Source organism: Rosa rugosa, chromosome 2 (assembly GCF_958449725.1).
Source record: "Rosa rugosa chromosome 2, drRosRugo1.1, whole genome shotgun sequence".
NCBI lineage: Eukaryota > Viridiplantae > Streptophyta > Magnoliopsida > Rosales > Rosaceae > Rosa > Rosa rugosa.
The window spans coordinates 48,569,227-48,589,722 of record NC_084821.1 but is presented as its reverse complement, the minus strand read 5'-3'; the positions used below and the strand labels follow the sequence as shown (position 1 = coordinate 48,589,722).

Below are 20,496 nucleotides of genomic sequence, written 5' to 3'. Positions count from 1 at the left end.
TAGCTTAATAAAAAAAACTATACATGAAAAGAGAGCAAATTTACACAAGCTAGTATATATCACACACACATGCACACACATATAGGATTGTATAGAATATGTGTATGTAATTGCCTGATTTGGGAACTTGATTACTCAATCTAAAACTCACTTCTGTGAGGACTTTTTTATTTTAAACCACTAGTTTTTTTCAGTCAACAACTCGATCTTTAGTTGTTGTTGATGCAGGAATTACTTGAAAAAGGGAAGGGAAAAAAAAGAAAGAATAAAAAAAGCCATTTTGTATGAGATAATTCATGCACCCTAGCTAGTAGCCTGTAGCCCTGTAGGTACCATAAAAGTAGTGCATGTCCAACTTGATCGATGTATGAAGCATACTATCCATTACACTGATTACAACAATATCTCCTTTCTTTGTATAGGCGCGAAGAAGAACTCATTCAAGATGTTGTTAAAGTGATATGGAGCAAATTACATCCCTCTACTTCAAAATCAGCCATAAACAATGTGTCATCAATACCGTCTTCGTCCTCTTCTTTTTGTCGACCAAAGCATGATGTCTTTCTAAGCTTTAGAGGGGCGGATACCCGCGCATTTATGGGCCATCTACATACTGCATTAATTCACAGAGGAATTTCCACCTTTAGAGATGACAAAGATCTTGAGAAAGGAAAGTCCATTCCCAAAGAACTCGACAAAGCAATTGAGGGATCAAAGGTTTGGGTTGTCATCGTTTCACCAGACTATGCTTCTTCAAAATGGTGCTTGAATGAGCTTTTGAAGATTCTTGAATGCGCTTTTGAAGATTCTTCCTTACCGCAACATCATGAAAAAGCCCATAATTTGGAGAGCAGATACAAAATAAATAAATGGAAGGCTAGTTTGCAGAACAAGGAAGACATCTCTAACCATAACAAAAGGTTGGTCATCGATCTTCAGTTTTATGTTAACTTTGTTATTATATTTGCTTTGCTAACTCTTCGGCATCTTTCGTTTTTTTCTTTTCCTTTTTTTTTTTTTTCAGGAAAATGGTTAAGCTTAGCCTCACGGTTAATTATGGTGGAGAACGGGCCAGTCCTGTTTACACTGGTGATAAAACAAAAGAAATAGTGATTTCAGATGACAGTACTCCTGATGAGCTTCTGGATCAAATATATAGTTTTGTTGGGGTGGATCCAAAACAAAATGAGAGCAATACTGATGATAACCAAAGAATTTTTATTGGTAAGAGCCTTTCTTCCAGTACGGGCTTCAAGAATCCGCTGCGGAATGCTTGTGAAAGGTACTTTTGTTAGTCCGACTTTTTCTTGAATATGTTGTTCTAGTTATCCCAGATTTTTCTTCCTGTTGTTGTTTAGGGTGGAGCTATGAAAAACTTAAATCCTAGTAAATATTCTGGGATTTCGATTGGGGTTTGTGAAATAGACTTAGATTACCCATTTACTGTGTCATCACTCTTAATATATTTTATTTGCTAATATTCTCAGAAGAATGACTGAAGTTCTAGTTTTGGTGAATTATGACGGGGAGTGGGTGAATTCTACATACGTTGGTCGTCAAACGAAAGGAATAGTGATTTCAGAGGATATTACGTATCAAGGACTTGTGGAGAGAGTGTATGGTGTTGTCGGAGTTGATCCACATGAATATAAGCTGATATTGAAGACCAGATATGAATCAAAGTTACCTACTCAACCCGTGGAGATAATCAATGATGATGACCTTGCATTCTTCATCAAAGAGAACCTTTCACGGGATATGAGCTCCCGAATTCCTTTGTGCACGACTCTTGAACGACGGTCATTTCCTTACGGAAGGTACTGTCTTGACCTTATATTATTGTTTTTCTCTCTCGAGTTTTATGAAATCTGTACGTGCATATAGTCTAATGGCCTCTTAATAGGATTATAATCTCACTATTATTCTTCTTCTTCTTCTCAGGGTGGAGTCATCAGAGAACAGCAATACGGCACATATTAACAGATTTGGGACCTATCACAGTTACTTTCATGGTTGGACACCTGATCTAGTGCCTTATCTGCAGCTGCAGCCTTTCTACCAGCAGCAACAACCGTCTTACCAACAAACGTGGACATGGCAGCCTTACTACAAACCTTCCTATCAGCAGCTGCAATGGGGATACCAACAGCCCCATCATTCCTACATGCCGCCACAATCTTCATGCCAACAGCCCCCCGAAATCTTCTGGCATCACTATCAGCCCCATATGTACCCACCAACATCTTACCAGTAGTGGCTACATCTTCTTACTTGTCGAATGGTAGTGTGACTCCAAGCTTGATTGTCAAAGCATGCTCGTAGGCCAAATGTCGGATTTGATATCTGCTCACCTTCGTAGTCTATTGAAACAAGCTGCTCCTGCTGGTTTGTACGCAACACTTCTGACCCAGCTTTCAGCTGATGTCAACTTAAAGATCTGGTTAGTCTAATATCCTGTCCGTCTAATTATAATCTCATGCTTCTTCTCAGGATGAAATAATCACAAAATAGTGGCCGGTATAACACTAATTAAAATATTTCCTATCAGGTTACGTTCAGAGTGTGACCGATGATAAGGTCCTTTCAGTTCAAACTCAGGTCAGATAATCATTATAACATGTGCCCTATCTGCAGCGACAGCCCTCCTACCCGCACCTAAATCCTTGTAGCCAGTGAACAGAGTTGCAGACTTACCACAAGAACTATCAACCTTTCTACCAGCAGTTGCAACCTTCCCACGGTCAGCAGCCACATACTTCTAACACAGAGTCATTGTGAAAATGTGTAGTATATCCCACAATCGATGGACCTTAAAAATGTGATTATAAGGATTTGAGCCTCGCCAACAACTGCGTATTGGTTTTGGTTATAAAGCCCTCATTTATCAACCACAACCTTCATATCATCAACCATCACATTTGTGTACATGTACCACCTGAGCGGCTAGTAATACTTGATTTATCACACCAAATAACTAATGCAACATTTTTTTTTTTTTCAGTTTTTGAACAGATATTGGTGCCCAGCTAGCTTTTGTCTGAAGTTGACTCAACAATTACTGGACTGTGGATTACTGGATTTGCATCGTACCAACATACAAGAAATACTGACTATAACTACAACGAGTATATATAACACAGCATACACCATCCAGCTCAAGTTCATGATTGATTACATCCATATCAAATTCCAGCTTTCCAGTGAAAATGTACTTGATCACACAGTACAAATGCAATCTAAGCTTCAGAAACTACGATTTCTCACTGATACAATTTTGCATTACATTTTTTTCTATTAGGATTTTTTTTTGTTGACTTTTTAAATGTTCTTTCCCCGACTGTTTTCTTACAGGCATTTATGGTTACTCAGACAAACCTTATTCAAAGACGGGAACGGATGAAGATCTTTTTCCGATTGTTCTCAGGAAGATCTGCTCCATGAATGCTTCTGTCTGGCATCTTTTTTGGGTGATCTGATCTCTCTACATGTTTGGCTGATATCTGATGTTGTTGCTTTACGATATTCATGTCTTCCTGCATCTTCTCCATTTTTGCTTGCATCTCCTCCATCCCTAACTTAACATCTTGTGGTTTCTTCTTGTCATCCAGACAAGTTGAAAGGGTTTGATCCCTTAATCGTTCCTGCACAATTTCATACACTTGCTTCCTACCTGCAGCACAAGAACAATGAAAAGAACAAAACTTAAAGATGAGGAAAGAAAATGGTGGTGAATGCAGCAACAGTTTGCCCAAGTTGAAAATATATAGTAGTAGTCAGTTCTGTGAATTGAGGGCCTTGCAAAGTAACATAGTTCTGATCAGCAAAGATGAATATGAACTCAAGCATATTTCCAAGTCAATGTTACTCTATAGCACAACACTAAAAGATGGGAAATACAGAATTACAGATAAAACATGTAATTCATCCCATCAGCATGGGATGGATGCATTACAAGCTGAGCTTCAGAGCAGTCTGTCAAATTTGCAACTTTAAGAAGAAAACACAGGTTCTTCTATTGCAAAGAGCAATAGAGAAATGTGTGTGAATGGGTTCCGAAGATGATGACTATCACTGAGACCATAAGATAGGCAAAGATCCCTAAAAGATTGAAAAGATTTAAATATTTCTGTTCAACAGTCGAGAAAACATGGGCAATGTCAGACCTTGTACCAAATTAAACTGAATAGTCTGGTATCCTGCACATGAACAATTCTGCCCAATAAGCTTACAACTCTTGATCCGTACGCCAAGAGTATCACAGATGACAGACCAATCCATGCAGATAACAGTTTCCGACAAATTTGGTCTGTGAGACATAAAAACTACTACAAGTCTACAATAATCCAACCCTCTTTTAAATTTCTTCACTGTCATTGGCAATTAGAGTCAGCCCTTCTATTTTAAATCGATACAGATTCAAATTTGTGCATTTCAGCCATAACCGTAGAAAATTCAACACTTTCAGACTAAAAAATTTTGAACTAAAAGATTTTGGATCTAGAAAGCATGGGTTTAAGTACTTGAAAAGCAAAACCAATAACCAAATAAGCGTATCCATGGTTAACAAAACGAGCCCAGATAAACAATTTGAATCAAATAACAGAAACCCAGGAATTGTCTACAGAAAGTTTATACATGGTGAGAAAGATGAGAAACTAACCGGCGAGGGCTTTGAGTTTGAGAGAGTAGTTGACGGTGGAGTCGATAGCGAATTTGGCTATGTGGGTCAGAAGCCCGCCGGTGTTTTCTCGGCGGTCGGGGTTGGGTTTCTGCTGTTTCAGCTTCTCCGTTGTCTCAATTCTAATGTCACCCATTTGGATAGCGATTAGCGAGCAATGGGGTCAGAGCTATAATACTTGTATTATATACTATGGTTATATTTAGAATTGCTTCTTAGTCAAGTTTTGATAATTGAGACTTCAAAAGCCTTTTGAGACTATCAAAAACGATTTTTTGACATGTTTGGCAAAAAGAAAGAGTTGCTCTTTCTTCCAAAATTATATTCGTCTAACACTTTATTGCCCAAATTACATATTATTGAGGTTGTGTGGCTCGATACAAATTAAAATGTGAAAATAATATAGAGTGTCACATAAGAAATAATATACAACAACATAAAGAATATAAGTGATTGAATTATTCTAATAGTATCGATGTCTTTTGGAATAGAACCTCACACATGTTCGTCAAAGTGATTGATTGGGGACAATATCGATACCACGACACTTTCTTTGACACAACAGATGTATCTTTCAACCATACACAATATTAAGAGAATACCTCAATTAAGGAAAGAACAATGAAAGCTTATCAGCAATCAAATGAATACTATAGACAAGCAAAGACAACCATAATCGAGAGCACACAATAACTTTTACAGCAGAAACAAAACAAAAACACAAATCATGCATCAATTTAGTTTATACAGGGTACTTTGCAGAGTTTCAGTTTATAAGTGGGAACTATTTATTCTTTACCATCTTTCAAGCAAAGAAATAATCACCCTTTCTCAGCTGATCCAAATACTTATCAGCTGGAGGTTGGACCCTCGCAATTTGGGCAATAGCCTTGTTTTCTTCAGCTGTCCCTCCCTCTAAGAAAACTCCCACAATCTTCCCATTCTTGATCCATGCTGTTCCAAACTTTGGTTTCGCTGATGCCGGATTGTTGTCTCCAAATAGCACAGGATTGCCCACATTGTCTCCATAAAACGACCACGAAAGATTGAAGACGCGCGAATAGAAGTATGGAAGACAATCATACTCTGGAATAGATCTATTTTCTTCACTTGCCTTGATAACTTTTACCGCTTGCTCTGCTGATTTCCTAGCATGGTCAACATGCTCAACTCTTCTCATGTCATTGTACAACTTTATAGGGAAAGTAGCCACATCGCCTACTGCATATACGTCGGGATCATCTGTTTCAAAGAATCCATCAGTTTTGATTCCATCTTTAGCTTTATCAAGCTGCCCTTCAAATAACTCAATGAGAGGTTTTGCACCAACACCAGCAACAACAATGTCAGCTTCAAGCACCCTACCATCCTCGAGTTTGACTGCTTTTACCTCTCCATTCGCACCAGAATCAAAGGCAACAGCAGCTGTACCTTTGATGAGTTTGATTCCTTTGTTTTCATAGTAAGCCTCATAGAAAGCAGCTATCTCTCGAGTGAAAAGCCGTGCCATGAACCATTGTTGGCGATAAACTATGGTAACATCAAACTGGTTGATTCTCATAGCAGCTCCAACTTCAACACCAATGTATCCTCCTCCAACAACTACTACCTTTCCCTTTTTCTTGGCTCTAATTTCTTCTACAAGCTTATCAGCATCACTGATTTCTCTCAAGTAGAAAATGTTCTTTGCATCAGCTCCTTGTACACCAAACTCTGTCAACCTTAGTGCTCTGGAACCAGTTGCAATTATCAAAATATCATAACTATATTTCATCCCAGCTGCACTGGTGAGGATCTTCGAATCAAGATCTGCTTTGATAATTTCTGTACTAAGAATTAATTCAATACCTTTCTCCACATACCACTCAGGTAGCAGCCTCTCACCTCCACTTCCAACGCAGACATTGAACCCTGGAAGTCTTACAGCTCCCTCAGGAAACAGGTAGGCCTTACTAAGTGCAGGACGTTCATAAGGCGCCACTGCTTCTTTTGATATGATTGCTAACTCACCTGGCTTGAGCCCTTGTTTGACAAACTCCCTGGCTGCATATCCAGCTGCAACTCCACCACCAATGATCAAGTACTTGAAACACTTCTCTGCGGAAATCCCAGTGTACAATTTTCCTTCCTGGAGCAACTCCTTAACCTCTACAATTTTTTCATTAACAAGCTTTCCGAAATGTTCAGGTGAGAGATAGTTCCTTTCAGCGACTTGGTAAATGGTTTGCACTTCAGTTTTGATCCTTTCCACATTTTCCAACCACTCATAGACTTCATCTTCTTGTCTTTTGATTGGATGAGGAGGCTCAGCATCTAGCTTTTGCTCTATATCTGCAGTTTGGCTATCTAGCTCTTCTAACAATCTGTTCAGAAGTTCCATATTCCCTTCACGGTTTCTTTGATACTTCGACCAGCTAGTAATCAGAGCCCATATGACTAGTATTCTTTCAGTAATTTGCTTCAACAATGCCATAGGTAAGTTCCTACACATCAGCACCCAAACAATGCAAAGAAACAGTCACCCTAAATATGTGGAGTATCAATCATACAATCAATCATTAATAAACAATTGGATGAAAAGAGGATTTCATTAATTTGGTAACGAGCAATCAGAAGCTAGAAGTACAATCTAAGATTAGCTGGACTAGTAGCTTGAATGAAGTAATGCTTAATTGTAGTTTAAAATCGATTTTATTTTATACTTATACCAACAATTATTGTCAACAATTTCTTAATCTATTTAAGAAAAATTCAACCTTCCTGCTAACTTTAATCTAGAATAAAGTGATCTTAACATTGCTGATATGAAACCATTAGAGCAGAAGACCTTATGAAACCAACTGATGGTAAAACTATCACCACTACTTTTCCTAGTTTGTTTGGAATTAACCTCAGCATATATAGGATGCTTGAAAAATTATCCGAGGGGAAATTGTGAAAACTCTAATGAATTGTAGAACTGCAAAAGTAGGGGAAGGTGTGTAGCAGTAGTTGTTATGTTTACTCTCGCTAGCTGTTACTTGCTATAATTTAACCTCAAATTAGTTCATATCTGTGATCTGATTAATTTCCCATTACTATATATGGTAAATTGGTAACTAATCAAATCCATTGTGATTAATAAAGCTTGGAAAGTACAAGGAAGAATACATAAATGTACCTGGCCTCACTGATGCTAATCCTTTTCGGTGAATGCAACAATGCCTCTCCTCTAAGAAACTACTGAGCAATGCCAGTTAAGTACATACACATGTCAAGGGTTGCCTTAAAATTTTGGTCCTTTATAAGAGAAGTGAATGACAGAAAGAGCTGAGTTATTGAAGCAAGGCATCTGATTGTTTGGTACTTACGGAAGCAAAGAATGTGACTGGAAAAACAGATGAGGCACTATATAGTAGTAAAATGATTGCGTTAAACACTTTTCTGAGGTTCAAAAGAAATTAAAATAAGTTATGATACTAAGCCTTATCTTGAAACAAGGGCAAGAACAAAGATATGCTTAACGTATTCCTCGCACTTCAATGATAACAACAGCAGAACACAGGAAAGGGAAGAAAAACTTGCCGCCTTACGCTGTCAGCTCTATTTTCAACCTGAGGGTGAGTGAAATTTGATTAGTAGGAGAATTCATAGTGCTTAAGCACGGGACCATCTGTCCATCTCGAAAGGCGCCTCTCAAGGGACCCCTTCATTTCTTTTCCCGTTCTTTCCTATACTTTCTTTTGAATTTTCATAATCTGTGAGGCTATAAGACTCTGGTACGTAGTAAATGGGGGTTGTCTATGAAACTGTGAAACGTGGTAAGTGTATTGTTTGTCATTGATATAAATAGTGCATAGATACAGATTGCTATTCGATATCCACATAGGATGTGATTCCAACTGTGCTAAATCAGCCATGTAAAACTACTTGGCTGCATTTATGAACACCAGACGAAAAGCAGACTCGCAGTTTAATTTTGCTCTAAACCTACAGAAAAGGCCAAACAAAACTTTATAACCAGCACATCAACATATATCATCCTTAATATACTACACCCAACGGACCAAGTGTAAATTCTAGGTCCCCAACAATATAGATGCCGAAGCACACAAACCAGAGGAAGCAAAAGCTGCAAAAGCTTTAGAAAGAGAACTAGGAATATTGCTTGCCCAGGAATTCCGTTATCATGAAGACTCTGATCACATATTTACTCTCAGTTTCACAGCCAGATGACTGTTGGCTGTGTTTGAAACCTTCAAATCTGCACCTGGCCTTGTTTGTTCTTGCTTCTTTCTCCAATGTTACCATATTAGCAAATTGATAATAGTAAACATTTAAAATTAGTTTATCTTAATGAGTCATATGTTATAACAAAGACCTACTTCCACCCTTGCAAGAGAGTTATATACTATAGCATGCCAGACCCAACCACAAAGCCTCAAACGAGGCAAAATCATTCCTCTGTCTTATCCGCTCTCGTACTTGTCACTGCCCTCTTCCTGGGCGCAACCGGAACCAATAGATCACCACAGAATTGCCTGCCCATGAACTCCTTCATAATAAAGACATTGATCACATCTTCAGGTTTACGAGTCACAACTGATTGAACGCTGGTTATGCTGGGAGACTTCACATCTGCACATGGCTTATTCATTTCCCGGTATTCACTCAATTCTTTCTTCAGACTCAAAAGTTCAGCCTGCAATGCTTTCACATCCACTTCTTGCTTATTGGAATTGTTACAATCACGGATGGAACTGGCAGCAATGTTATAAAATGTACTTCCACCTGCCAATCAGTAGAACAAAATAAAGCTGAAGAGTACAAACGAATTCCAAGCCCATGCATTCTACCATCGCTTTGATTAATATCCATGGAACCAAAGGCTTAAACGAACTTTAACAATACTTACGTTTGCCCAATTCATAACACCAGCAATACATCATTGATGTCACATTCTAGAACAGTACTCATTATAGTGTGCTTCTACTATAAGCACCTGAATTCTAGATGAAGCCAAATAACCATTTTTGTCAAACCTGTATATCACACCCTAAATCACAATTTTATCAAATTAATCCCAAAAGTAAACTGATCACACAATCCTAAGGTGAAAGATTAAATTCAAATTTCAACCGGTGTGATTAGGACGTAAATTACCTGGAACGAGTTTGAGGCCCTCATAGGTTGCGTTTTTAGCGACGATGGTGCCGATTTGGGCGATCTTGGACCATGCTTCCTCGTTTCGAAAGTAAGGGATCAAGTTACCCCGGACGGCGCCGTCGACTTTGGTAACGGCGGCGGAGCCATAACCGTAAGCGCTGGAGCAGACGTTCTTGGCAGCTGTTACATCAGGTGCGATGCGCTTGAGCGAATCGGTTGTGGGGCACCAGCTCTTCAGGGCCGTTAGATCCGGCGCGTTCCGTTTCAGTGAATCGGTTGTCCAAGAAATGGTATCCCATATCCCCATTTTCTCATTTGCTCAAACCTGTGTTGTGGCTGGTGAAAAGGTACTACTTCCCATGAAAAAAGTGAAAACAATTGGTAAAGTTGCAATCCAATCCCATTTTCTTTTGTGTTTTTTTTTTCTTTTCTTTTCTGAACGGGATTTGCAAATTGATCGCAGTCACAATACTAAGGCCTCGTTTGGGACAGCTTTGCTTTTAAAAAAATCAGCTTTTATCTAAACTTTCGGATTTTATTGTGTTTGATAAATTAAAAAAAAACAGCTTTTTTTGAAAATTACGGGTCACTTACAGCAGATTTTAGAAGCAGCTGAAAGGTTGCTTTTAGAAGCTGCTTTCACTCAAAACACATCTTCATTTTATAAAATTCCAGTAACACCCTTATCTATTATAGAAAATATCAGTCATGATAATTATCATGTATTCAGATCCGTTCTTATCGTGAAGAACACTACGCGCCAAGAACATATGAAACTACGCGCCAAGAACATATGAAACCGCGCCAAGAACAGAGACCTGCTACTTTAGGTTCCTCCATTGGCGGGAAGAAGAGAGCCAAGAGACGACTAGTAATCATATATATATATACATATGTTCTCATCAAAAAAGAACACTGGGCGCCAAGAACAGATGCCTGCCACTCTGAGTGGGAAGAATAGAGTCAAGAGACGGGTATCATCGATCGTTTTTCTTTGGCTATTTCTTCCTATTTGATTCTCATCTTTTTCGTTTTCTTCTATTGCTTCCCTTGATCTGTGTATATACTCATGGCATCAATCTTGTGAAAATACATACAGGATATAGATTTTGATTTTTTTTTTTTTTCCTTCTATTGTTTCCTCTGTTCATATACTCATGGCATCGATCTTGTGAATATGAAGATCACGGGGATAATTGATTAATTTTGATTCTGACTTTTATGTTTATATTTGTTGTAATATATGCCCTTTCTGCAGTCCATTTTTAAGATTTCATTCCATTACTTCTGCTAGGTTCGCTCATCTATCTTCATAGTTGTCTTTAACTCTGAAAGAATAGAGTAGTGAGTGTGGGTTTTGATCGTTTCGCGCACCTGGAGTTGCTTTGATTTAAGCTATTCCCCCTTTTTTTTTTTTGGCAGTAAGGTCAAGCACAAGTTCGTGTTTTGCTGTTCCTGCTGTGGTTCTCTACTTTCTCAGGTAATGTGATTTTCCTGAAATTCTGTAAACTAGAGTTTCTTTTTGTTTGTCTACAATTTCAGTTTTGAAGTCTTATGGAGTTATTGTGGAGAAAGTGTAAATTTGGTCTAAGCTGCTTGGTATACATTATCTTTACGAAGAATCCTCAGATTAAGCTCTAGAGTGTGTCTGTCATATTTGAAATTGTTTGTTATTATTAGTGTAGCTTACAGTTTGTTTATAGAGAATTCCCTGATTAAGCTCTTGGTATGAGTTATTTTGGTCAGTAGAGTAGCCAAAATACAAAACAGAAAGTAAACTTTTAGTAGGACAAAAACATGATTGTTAGTTTTCTGTGTTTATTGCCGAATCTGTTGTGTGGAATCTGTTTTCAACTCATCAAAATAGAAAATTTCATATGCCTATTTTTTTCTAATTTGTCTCTACATTGTCTATGTAATACCTGATGTACCAGTAGTTAAATTTTAGACTCTGAAGACTACCAAAATTCTTGGCATGCTTTGTACAGAACTTTTGTTAGGATGCAATGTCATTGACTGTCATCAGTTGATATGCACTTGGTCTTTTTTTTTTTTTTTTTTGGGTATTTCTATTTCACTTTTCACAAAATAAAGATAGAGATAGAAACTTAAACCAAATTTTACATTGAAAACAGAGATGGGAAGGAAGAATACTAATGAAATTGGGGGAAGTGGATCACAAGTTAAAGCTGTATGGAATGATTATAATGTATCCAAATTTTGTGATCTGTGCATCAAGTTGGTGGATGCTGGACGTCGTCCTAATACTCATTTTGACAGAGAAGGATGGGAGAGTTTAGTAGTAAACTTCAGTAAAGAGACCGGCAATAACTATGATAAAACTCAATTGAAGAATAAGTGGGATTCACTTAAAATTGAATGGAAGTTGTGGAAAGAACTAGTTGGCAAGGAAACTGGTTTAGGATGGAATCCAAGCAAGGGTACTGTTGATGCACCTGCCGAATGGTGGCATAGTAAGATTCAGGTGTGTAACTTCATCAGTAGATTACATTGTCAATTAAACTATAGTATCCTTATTTCATTTGATAACATTTCTCTCCAAAATTAGGTCAATCCTGAATATGCAAAACTGCGTAAAAAAGGTCTTAATCCTGAATTGGAGGAGAAGCTAGATAGAATGTTTTCAAACATTACAGCCACTGGTGAACATGCTTGGGCACCTTCTTGTGGAAACCTTCCATCTCCGAATTCAGACATATGCAAGGATGATGTGATTCCACTTGAAGGCAGTGATGATTCGGTGGATTTTACTCCAATAGAAATAAGTGGGGGTAAGGAAGGTGTTTCAAGGAGAGGGAAAAAAAGATTGACTGATGAAGCTGAATTACAAGCAGGTGAAGATAATCATTGCAACCATGGCACTTCATAACTACATAAGGAGACATGCTGAAAGTGATAAACATTTTGATAAACATGGAAATGAGAATAGCACTATGGCTAATGAGACCACCGATATAGAGGAGGATACACAAGGAGTTCATCGTAGTCGTCATGATGCCGGTGCACAAGAAATGGAAGTATTAAGAAATAATATAGCCACAAGTTTAATGAATGCAATGTAGACATTGGGCTCTATCTGTTCGGTTTTTAATTTATTTTTGTTTTATTTTTTCTAGTTCAGATAGATATTAATTTGATTCTAAAGGTTGGTGATACTCAGATATTTTTTTTTGATGATCTGCTATATATTATTATCGTAGTGTTTTATTTGTTAAAATAATTATTTACAATTTGTTGAAATAATTATTTAAGTTTTGGAGGGAAAAAAAAAATAAATGGACATGATCGATTTGTTAAAGAGTGAAAGAAAAAAAAAATTAAATCATGTCCTTTATGGTCAATAAACATATCTACAACACTTTTACTTAGAATTTACCAAACGCTTTGAAGTTGTTTTATGTACTGACAGCACTTTTAAAAGTATTGTTTACCAAACACGAAACTGTTTTAATTCACAGCTGATTATTTTCACAGTACAGCAACAACAGTTTTTTTTAAAAGTCACAGCAATCCCAAACTAGCCCTAAATATCATATTAAAACTAAAAAGAGACATCAATGAATTAACATAAAAAGAGATATCAATTAATTAACATTAAGCATCCTCACTCAAAAAATGATGGACTGATATGTCAATAGATCCAATGACGATGACAAGATTAGGCAACCGACTGAGCTAAACTAGTCAGTAATAACTAGAGTCAGCAATAACTAGGACAAGTAATCACAATAAAAAAAACTATTAGGTGGGCTACCATAGGATATCTTGATCGCAAATATCTAAATGGTCCGCAAGTTGGTTGAATAGGTCCACAAATATCACCTTGGATTTTTTGCAAGAATTGTATGTTTTCTTTAGTGTCATTTGCAACCGACTGGTTTAGATCCTAACTTTGCTAAAGAGCAGGCTTTGCAAAACGAAAGATGGGCTTTAGAAGCTACCAGGGGAGTATCCGGTTGAGCCACGAAGTCACAATTGACTTTAGAAGTAGAAAAAGGAACCAAGGAGGCATTGGTGGTGTCAATACCACTTTTGGGCCGCATGGGGTAGGCGGCGCCAGTCCTACCTTGGATCGAATTTTGGTTCTGACTTCTTTTCGTTTTGAAAAATGGATGTCCGTGTGAAGTCTTTAATATACGGATCATCATATCACAACCTGGGTGTCCCAAACGGTCATGCCAAAGCCTATATGTGTCAGAATCCCATAAGTCATCTCTCATGATATGGTTGGATTCAATAATTCGAATAGTAGTTGCATACAACCCACTAGATCGACACATAAGTTTATCTAATACTCGTTTATGTTCGTAGTCATTAGAGGTGATGCAAAGGAACTCTTGTCCATTCTCACAATGTGTTTCCACATGAAAACCATTGGCTCTTATATCTTTAAAACTCAATAGGGTCCTTCCAGCCCTAGGAGCATATAGAGCTTCGGTGACATTAATACTTGTGCCATTTGGCAACATAAATTGAGCTGGTCCTCGACCATGAATCAATTGTGATGGTCCAGCCATCGTAGTCACAGAAGATCGACTAGGCGTCATCCATAGAAATAGTTTCCTATGTCGCAATATAGTATGTGTGGTGCCACTATCAACAAGGCATTCCAACTCTCCAGGAAACATACTGAAAAATAATAAAGTTCGGACTTAAAACATGTCTATGACATCGAATAATAATACGATACTTTATTAATAAAGATAGCCAATGATTACATCAAAGGTCCCAAAAAGTCTAATCCAAAATAAAATCAAACTAAGACACATTGTAGTCACTCTATCCGTTTGGTAACTCCAATAATATATGACCAGGAAAGTAGAGAGAGATGTTGGTGGAGCGAGGCTCTCGTAAGTACCATTAATCTCAATGACTTTCCTAGACATCATATTTCATTGGGTGCACCACATAAGAAAGAGTTTAATACAATTGTCATTTATTGACTAAGGCATATTGCCATTACAAAAATTCTTGGAAAATAAAAGGACTAATCTAATCAAAGTCTGCGGCATCCTTGTGCACTTCATCGTCAGCTTTGAAGTCCTCTATGGTGAGATGGACGTCTCCACCATTTTCTTCTTCTTCTGCAAGGTACACTTCTTGCTCCCTCAGGTCCCTGTATGCCCTGTATCTTGCAGCTAGTTGCTCGCTTGCCTTGCATTGCCTGAACCAATGCTCACTTGATCCACATCGATGACACACATCATTGTGGTTGCCTCCCTTTAATTGAGGTGCACGTTGTGGGCGTTCCCTAGGAGGGTTGGCGCCACCACCACGACCCATGGTGCCTCCACCACGAGCCATGGCGCCACCACCACGACCAGGGATACCACGACCACCTCTCCCACGCGTGGCATTGCCACCACGTGTATCCGCACCAAACTTGAGGTTTCCTTCCTGGTTAGGGCGGTTATATGGACCCATACGTCCCTCATATCCCTTATATTTAGGGTTCCGCTCCTTGCGCCCTCTTTTGGGTGCATTATAATTCGCCTCATGAACGCTCTTAGTTCCAATGGGCCTTGAATTATAATTCCTCACGAGTATGTTATTATGTTTCTCAACTACAGATATGAGATTGATAAGCTGATGAAACCTCGTGATCTGTCCAGTATTGACTTCAGTGCGGTATTGCTTTGATACCACAATGGCTGAAACGGGGAAGGTGGAGAGAGTTTTCTCAATTAGCTCTTGCTCTGTGACAAGTTGTCCACAAAACCTCAACATGGACTGTAGGTGAAGAGCTTCTGAATTATATTCAGCAACAGACTTGAAATCAGCAAAGCGCAGATTGTTCCATTGAACCTTCAAGTCAGGGAGGAGGGAATCTTGGACATTGCCAAAGCGCTCTTCTAGCGCTACCCATAGCTCTCTTGCATCCTTGATCGACATATACTCCAATCTGAGTGCCTTATCCATATGGCGTCGCATTAAGATAACTGCTTGAGCATGCTTTGTAGGTGTTCGCACGAACACACGATCCGGGTTAGGTGCCTGGATTATGGGTAATATTCCCTTTGAAGTGAGGTGGTTCTCAACATCGGTTACCCAACTGTGGTAACCCAAGCCTGTTGAGTCAAGCATGGGAAAGTTGAGTCTAGGTTCATTCGACATCCTGAAAATAAGAAGAGAAGATATATTAGTTTTGGAGCTAAACTTCCACGAAAAAACTAAAATAATAAGATTTCCGAGCTATGCTACCAAGAAATCAATTTCCAATAATCTATTTTGGATTAGACCAAACAATAATGTTTTAATATGGTCACAATTTGATGCTTACGGACGCTCTTAGTCCGAGCATTATGAACACTCTTAGTTCATACGAACGCTCTTAGTTCGTTAAGCGTGAATCCCCACAATTCCGCTTTATTAAATACTCAAAATTAAATGTTCATATATTTCACAATTCTGCAATAAATAAAAGAATTTAAAAATACAAGAAAGCAGGAACTTTAATCTTTAAAACTTACTTGTTGAAATTCGGAGCAGATTTGCTTCTGAACAGCTCCCACTTCGAATGGTGTACAGGTCTCAAAACGACTTCAATAGGGCTTAAATTTGGAGGTCAGATATAAGAGGCAGAGACGAACAACTTTGATGAATGAAGGATTTTGATCTGAGATCCCGATCAAGACGTTTCGGGGCATGGAAACAGGCTGATCTGCACAGAAACGAGCGTGCTGCTGTGCTGCAGGGGCAGCAGGCGTGCGACGATGCTGCAGGGGCAGTAGGAGGCACACGGGTGCTCAAGGGCTGCAGGAGCAGCGTACGGTATGGCTGGCAAGGGCCAGGAGCTTGCGGCAGTTTTTGGTGAAAGAAATTTTGGGTTTTTTTTCTTTTTTTCTTAGGCTAAGGTTAAAGCTCGTGCTGATAACGTGTTGTAGAGAATTGGAAAATGTTGTAATTGTATTCATCTCACCATGAGGTTTATATAGGGTTACATCATGTATACAAAGGGAAAAAAATACAAACAGTACCCAACCTATGGCCCACTAATAACTTTAGTACCTAAGTTTTCAAAACTATCACTTTGGTACCCAGGTTATCTAGCCCGAGCCAACTTTAGTACCTAAAACACTGTTGGCCGTTACGGTGTTAGCCACCTGGCAAACTTTGAAGGGTATTATGGTCCCTTCACTGTTCGTCTTCTTCTTCCTCTCTTTATTTTGCAGAAGAGGCACATTCTCGTCGGTCATCCGCTCTGACCCAACGACGCAGCCTCGCTCAATTTCAACACCGACCCATTTCTCCTTCGCCGTTACTTTCCCCAAAGACTCATACTTTTCTCGTTTTCTCCGTCCCAAATTTTCCCCCAAAGCTCTCGCCTTTTTCCAATGAGCCTCGATCCTCAGATCCATGGAGGGCCGGTGTTGAGTCATAAATTACTTATGCAATTGTGCCCCATAACTTAGAAATTGATTTGTCTTGCAGGCTATTTTACTCTTTTTAATCCATTTCCTTTTATTTGTAGGAATCCATGCTTTAATAATAAAATGACTATTTGAGGCTCGAAATGCGGAGATTTGAAGCAAGGAAAAGAAGACACGGAGATTGGAAGAAAATTACAAATCGGCATTTCCGGCGACTTTTCCGGTGAACTTTTCCTCGAGCCGCCACTCATGGAGGATCATTTCTCCAGCAATGGAGGAGCATAGTTGTGTGAATCTCTCACTTGAAATTCAGATATTTTCCCTACACATTGTGCTTTTGTCTCTTGCACACTTTGGAGCTTTGTGGGGAGACAAGGTGGTAGACAACTTTTGCACACTTTGACACCAAGGGGAACATGGATGGCTGAAAAGAGGAGTCCACTCACTCAACTCCATCCAGCTGCAATCTCTCTCTCTCACTCACGGAAGGGGGCTGGAAGGAATCTGCATTCTCTCTCTCATCATCTCTCAAGCAAGGCCACCATTTTTTCCAGCAGAAAACCTCCATTTTTTCACCTCTACACTCATCTTCTCACCACTTTCATAACCCTCCATCACCACAAATCATCACTAGCTGTTCTTACTTTCACCATTCCCACATCATCAAGAGCTTGGAGCAAGGAGAAGGAGACATCCACCACCTCATGAGCTTGGAGACCCATCTCCACCACCACTTTTGGCATCATCAATAATCACTCTTTACTCCTTAACTCTTTATTCTTGATGTATCTTAGAATGTTGAAGTTTGTTTATCTAGTTATGAGTGAGTAGTGAATTTGTTGGGGCTAGGGTTGAAAGCCCTAGCCAATCTTGTATGATATTGATGTGAATCTTATGTTTTATGCAATTTTCCATTACCACCTTCACATGCTAATTCAAGAAGTGAATGCTTATATTGGAATTTGACTAGTTCAAGTATAATGCATTTGTCATCTCATGATTAGTGTTTTGAGATTAGTCACCTCTAGACATTAAGAGCATGAAAGCACACCATGTGTGCATATGAAGGTTGTGAGTTAAAATCACCTAGATCTAGGATTGGTTTGCTTGCATGATTATCTAAACTCAAAGCTTTATGCATCTAGGAACAATAAATTGAGACTTATCCGGTAATAGGAATTGTTCTTAGGTAGTTAATTCTAGACTTATCCGGTTAGAATTGATAACATTAAAGGAGTTTAAGCCTTTGTAATCTTATCCGGATGCAAAGAGGGTAATTGGGTATTTGGGATTGCATCACTTGTAGTTTAAGCATCAATGCATACAAGGGAGGCTTTGGTGGACAATCTAAGCTCTAACTCTCATCCATTTGACAACAACTTGTTTAATTAGCTTAGTTTACTTTTCTTGCTTTTGTTGTTTGAATTTGAATCGAAACCATTCCCAACATTAAATCAAATCTCTACACACCATCTTGCACATACTCACCATGAACTTGTACTCACTTGTGAGCCTTTGTTTGTGATTGTACATTTGCCATATTCTTCTAGTTTTCCTTTAGGTTTTTCCCTAGCTAGGAAAGGATTTACCAATCCTCGTGGGTTCGACATCCTTACTTAATCCTCTATTCTATAACTTGTACCTCTTGCACTTGAGGGTAGCTATTTGGCTTAACAGCCGGCCCACAATTCTACATAGCAGATTGCTTCGTTTCCCATCTGTGTTTCGCCAATGCTTTAAGAATAACAGATCCCAGTAACGATCTCTGAGGTTTTTTCTTTTTGTTCTTTGGATTTTTTCTTGTTTGGATTGATTGGTGTGCTGCATCTCTATTGCCGTCAATGGTGATGGTAATATCGATGGCGTCCTACATGTCCGGTGTTCTGGGTATTTGAGTGTCGTCTTCGAATTCCAGGCCTGTCGTGAAATCGCGCTGCACGACCCAATTCTCCACAATCCTTTCCAACGACACCAAAATCCGGCGTTCCGACCTAACAACATAATTCAATTAACCCATACATCACATGTCAACCATTTCACAGTAAGCATACAACAAAGCAATCAACCCCAATCCAAAATTTTGATACCAGTAGCAAATTCATCAACACACACTCATTTTGATCATGCAACCCATACCGCACAGCCAACCCAAATCTTCAACTTTCAGGGACTAACATCCGATTGTCACCAAGTACCAAACTTTGATTCAAGGTCGGGGTTATACCTTGGAAAATCGAAAATCAACTTCAATCACCCAAACTCAGCTTCTCGAGCTCACTGCCGAAACTGGAATGGTGGTGAACTGTTGACTTCCATGCTAGCCGCTCAACAAGCTTCTCCAGGGTTGATCTTTGATTGTATCCGAGCAAGAAAAGGAGCCCAGAAATGCCGAGAAAGTCGCCGGCGTAAGAACACAGCAGAACCGAGATGAACCCAGAAATGAAGTTGTCAAAACATGATCCAATTGAAAACTAATTACATAAACATGTAGAGCATGACGAGGGGATGAATTTCCATACCAAATACACCCCAAACGGTGGCCGGAGTCGCCAGAATTTGTTGAAACTCGCCGGAGGTTCTTCAAGCTTTGGATCTTCGATTCTCCGTTCCCAGTCGCTGCATGTATAATCTGGGACCACAGGGACGTAGACGACACCGAGATGAAGCTGCTGGTGGCCGCGCGCCGTCGTGGGGTGGCCGGAAGGCGTCCCCCTGGTCGGGTTTCCTTCTCAGGTCGCGGTGGTGCCTGGGTCAGAGCTCCCAGCTCTCTCTCTCTCTCTCTCTCTCTCTCTCGTGTTTTGCCTTCTCCGCCGACTCCCAGTTCATGGTCTCCGTCTCCGACGACAAAACCCTCCACCTCTTGGACTTCGAAACCGGCGACCTCATCAAAACCCTCCGCAGCCACACAAACGAAGTTGGGAGAAACAAGAAGACAGAGAGTGAGGAAGAATAAGATGAACAGTGAAGGGACCATAATACCCTTCAAAGTTTGCCAGGTGGCTAACACCGTAACAGCCAACAGTGTTTCAGGTACTAAAGTTGGGTCGGGTTCCGAATTTCAGGTACCAAAGTGATAGTTTTGAAAACTTAGGTACTAAAGTTACTAGTGGGCCATAGGTTGGGTACTGTTTGTATTTTTTTCCCTGTATACAAAAGGCAATACATAATAGCTATACTAATCAATCGCAGATTACAAGTATGTCAATCGCATATCACGAGTCTGTCAATCGCACATTACAAGTATGGCAATCGCATACATCAAGTATGGCAATCGCATACATC

The 20,496-nt window shown here is 39.3% G+C and overlaps 4 protein-coding genes across 14 annotated transcripts in view; 2 read left to right on the top strand and 2 right to left on the bottom strand.

Annotated features, from left to right (window-relative positions):
- LOC133734891 (uncharacterized) overlaps positions 1-3,141 on the top strand; it is a 13,352-nt gene extending 10,211 nt beyond the window's left edge. For 3 of the 10 annotated variants that reach the window (XM_062162520.1, XM_062162527.1, XM_062162523.1), the window contains 6 exons: positions 423-920; positions 1,025-1,282; positions 1,488-1,817; positions 1,942-2,440; positions 2,635-2,782; positions 3,002-3,141. In XM_062162520.1, coding sequence (XP_062018504.1) covers positions 598-920; positions 1,025-1,282; positions 1,488-1,817; positions 1,942-2,254 — 1,224 coding nt within the window. In that variant the 5' untranslated portion in view covers positions 423-597 and the 3' untranslated portion in view covers positions 2,255-2,440; positions 2,635-2,782; positions 3,002-3,141. Of the gene's footprint in view, positions 1-422; positions 921-1,024; positions 1,283-1,487; positions 1,818-1,941; positions 2,441-2,490; positions 2,783-3,001 lie in introns of all 10 variants that reach the window. The other 7 variants (XM_062162529.1, XM_062162524.1, XM_062162519.1 and 4 more) reach the window with 7 other exon arrangements.
- On the bottom strand, positions 3,108-4,865 carry LOC133734892 (uncharacterized). The gene is made up of 2 exons (XM_062162530.1): positions 4,661-4,865; positions 3,108-3,670 (listed from the first exon to the last, which is right to left on the bottom strand). The coding sequence occupies exons 1-2, from the start codon at positions 4,812-4,814 to the stop codon at positions 3,381-3,383; spliced, it is 444 nt and encodes a 147-aa protein (XP_062018514.1). The 5' UTR covers positions 4,815-4,865; the 3' UTR covers positions 3,108-3,380.
- A 344-nt stretch (positions 4,866-5,209) lies between these two features.
- On the bottom strand, positions 5,210-10,243 carry LOC133734889 (monodehydroascorbate reductase-like). Of its 2 annotated transcripts, none has more exons than XM_062162517.1 (3): positions 9,821-10,243; positions 7,839-9,448; positions 5,210-7,161 (listed from the first exon to the last, which is right to left on the bottom strand). In XM_062162517.1, the coding sequence occupies exon 3, from the start codon at positions 7,149-7,151 to the stop codon at positions 5,484-5,486; it is 1,668 nt and encodes a 555-aa protein (XP_062018501.1). In that variant the 5' UTR covers positions 7,152-7,161; positions 7,839-9,448; positions 9,821-10,243; the 3' UTR covers positions 5,210-5,483. The 2 variants fall into 2 exon arrangements, with proteins under 2 accessions (XP_062018501.1, XP_062018502.1); XM_062162518.1 differs by lacking the exon at positions 9,821-10,243 and adding an exon at positions 9,573-9,814.
- A 402-nt stretch (positions 10,244-10,645) lies between these two features.
- LOC133728946 (L10-interacting MYB domain-containing protein-like) lies at positions 10,646-12,981 on the top strand. The gene is made up of 4 exons (XM_062156404.1): positions 10,646-10,797; positions 11,246-11,303; positions 11,959-12,308; positions 12,393-12,981. The coding sequence occupies exons 3-4, from the start codon at positions 11,961-11,963 to the stop codon at positions 12,711-12,713; spliced, it is 669 nt and encodes a 222-aa protein (XP_062012388.1). The 5' UTR covers positions 10,646-10,797; positions 11,246-11,303; positions 11,959-11,960; the 3' UTR covers positions 12,714-12,981.
- The last annotated feature ends 7,515 nt before the right edge of the window (positions 12,982-20,496 follow it).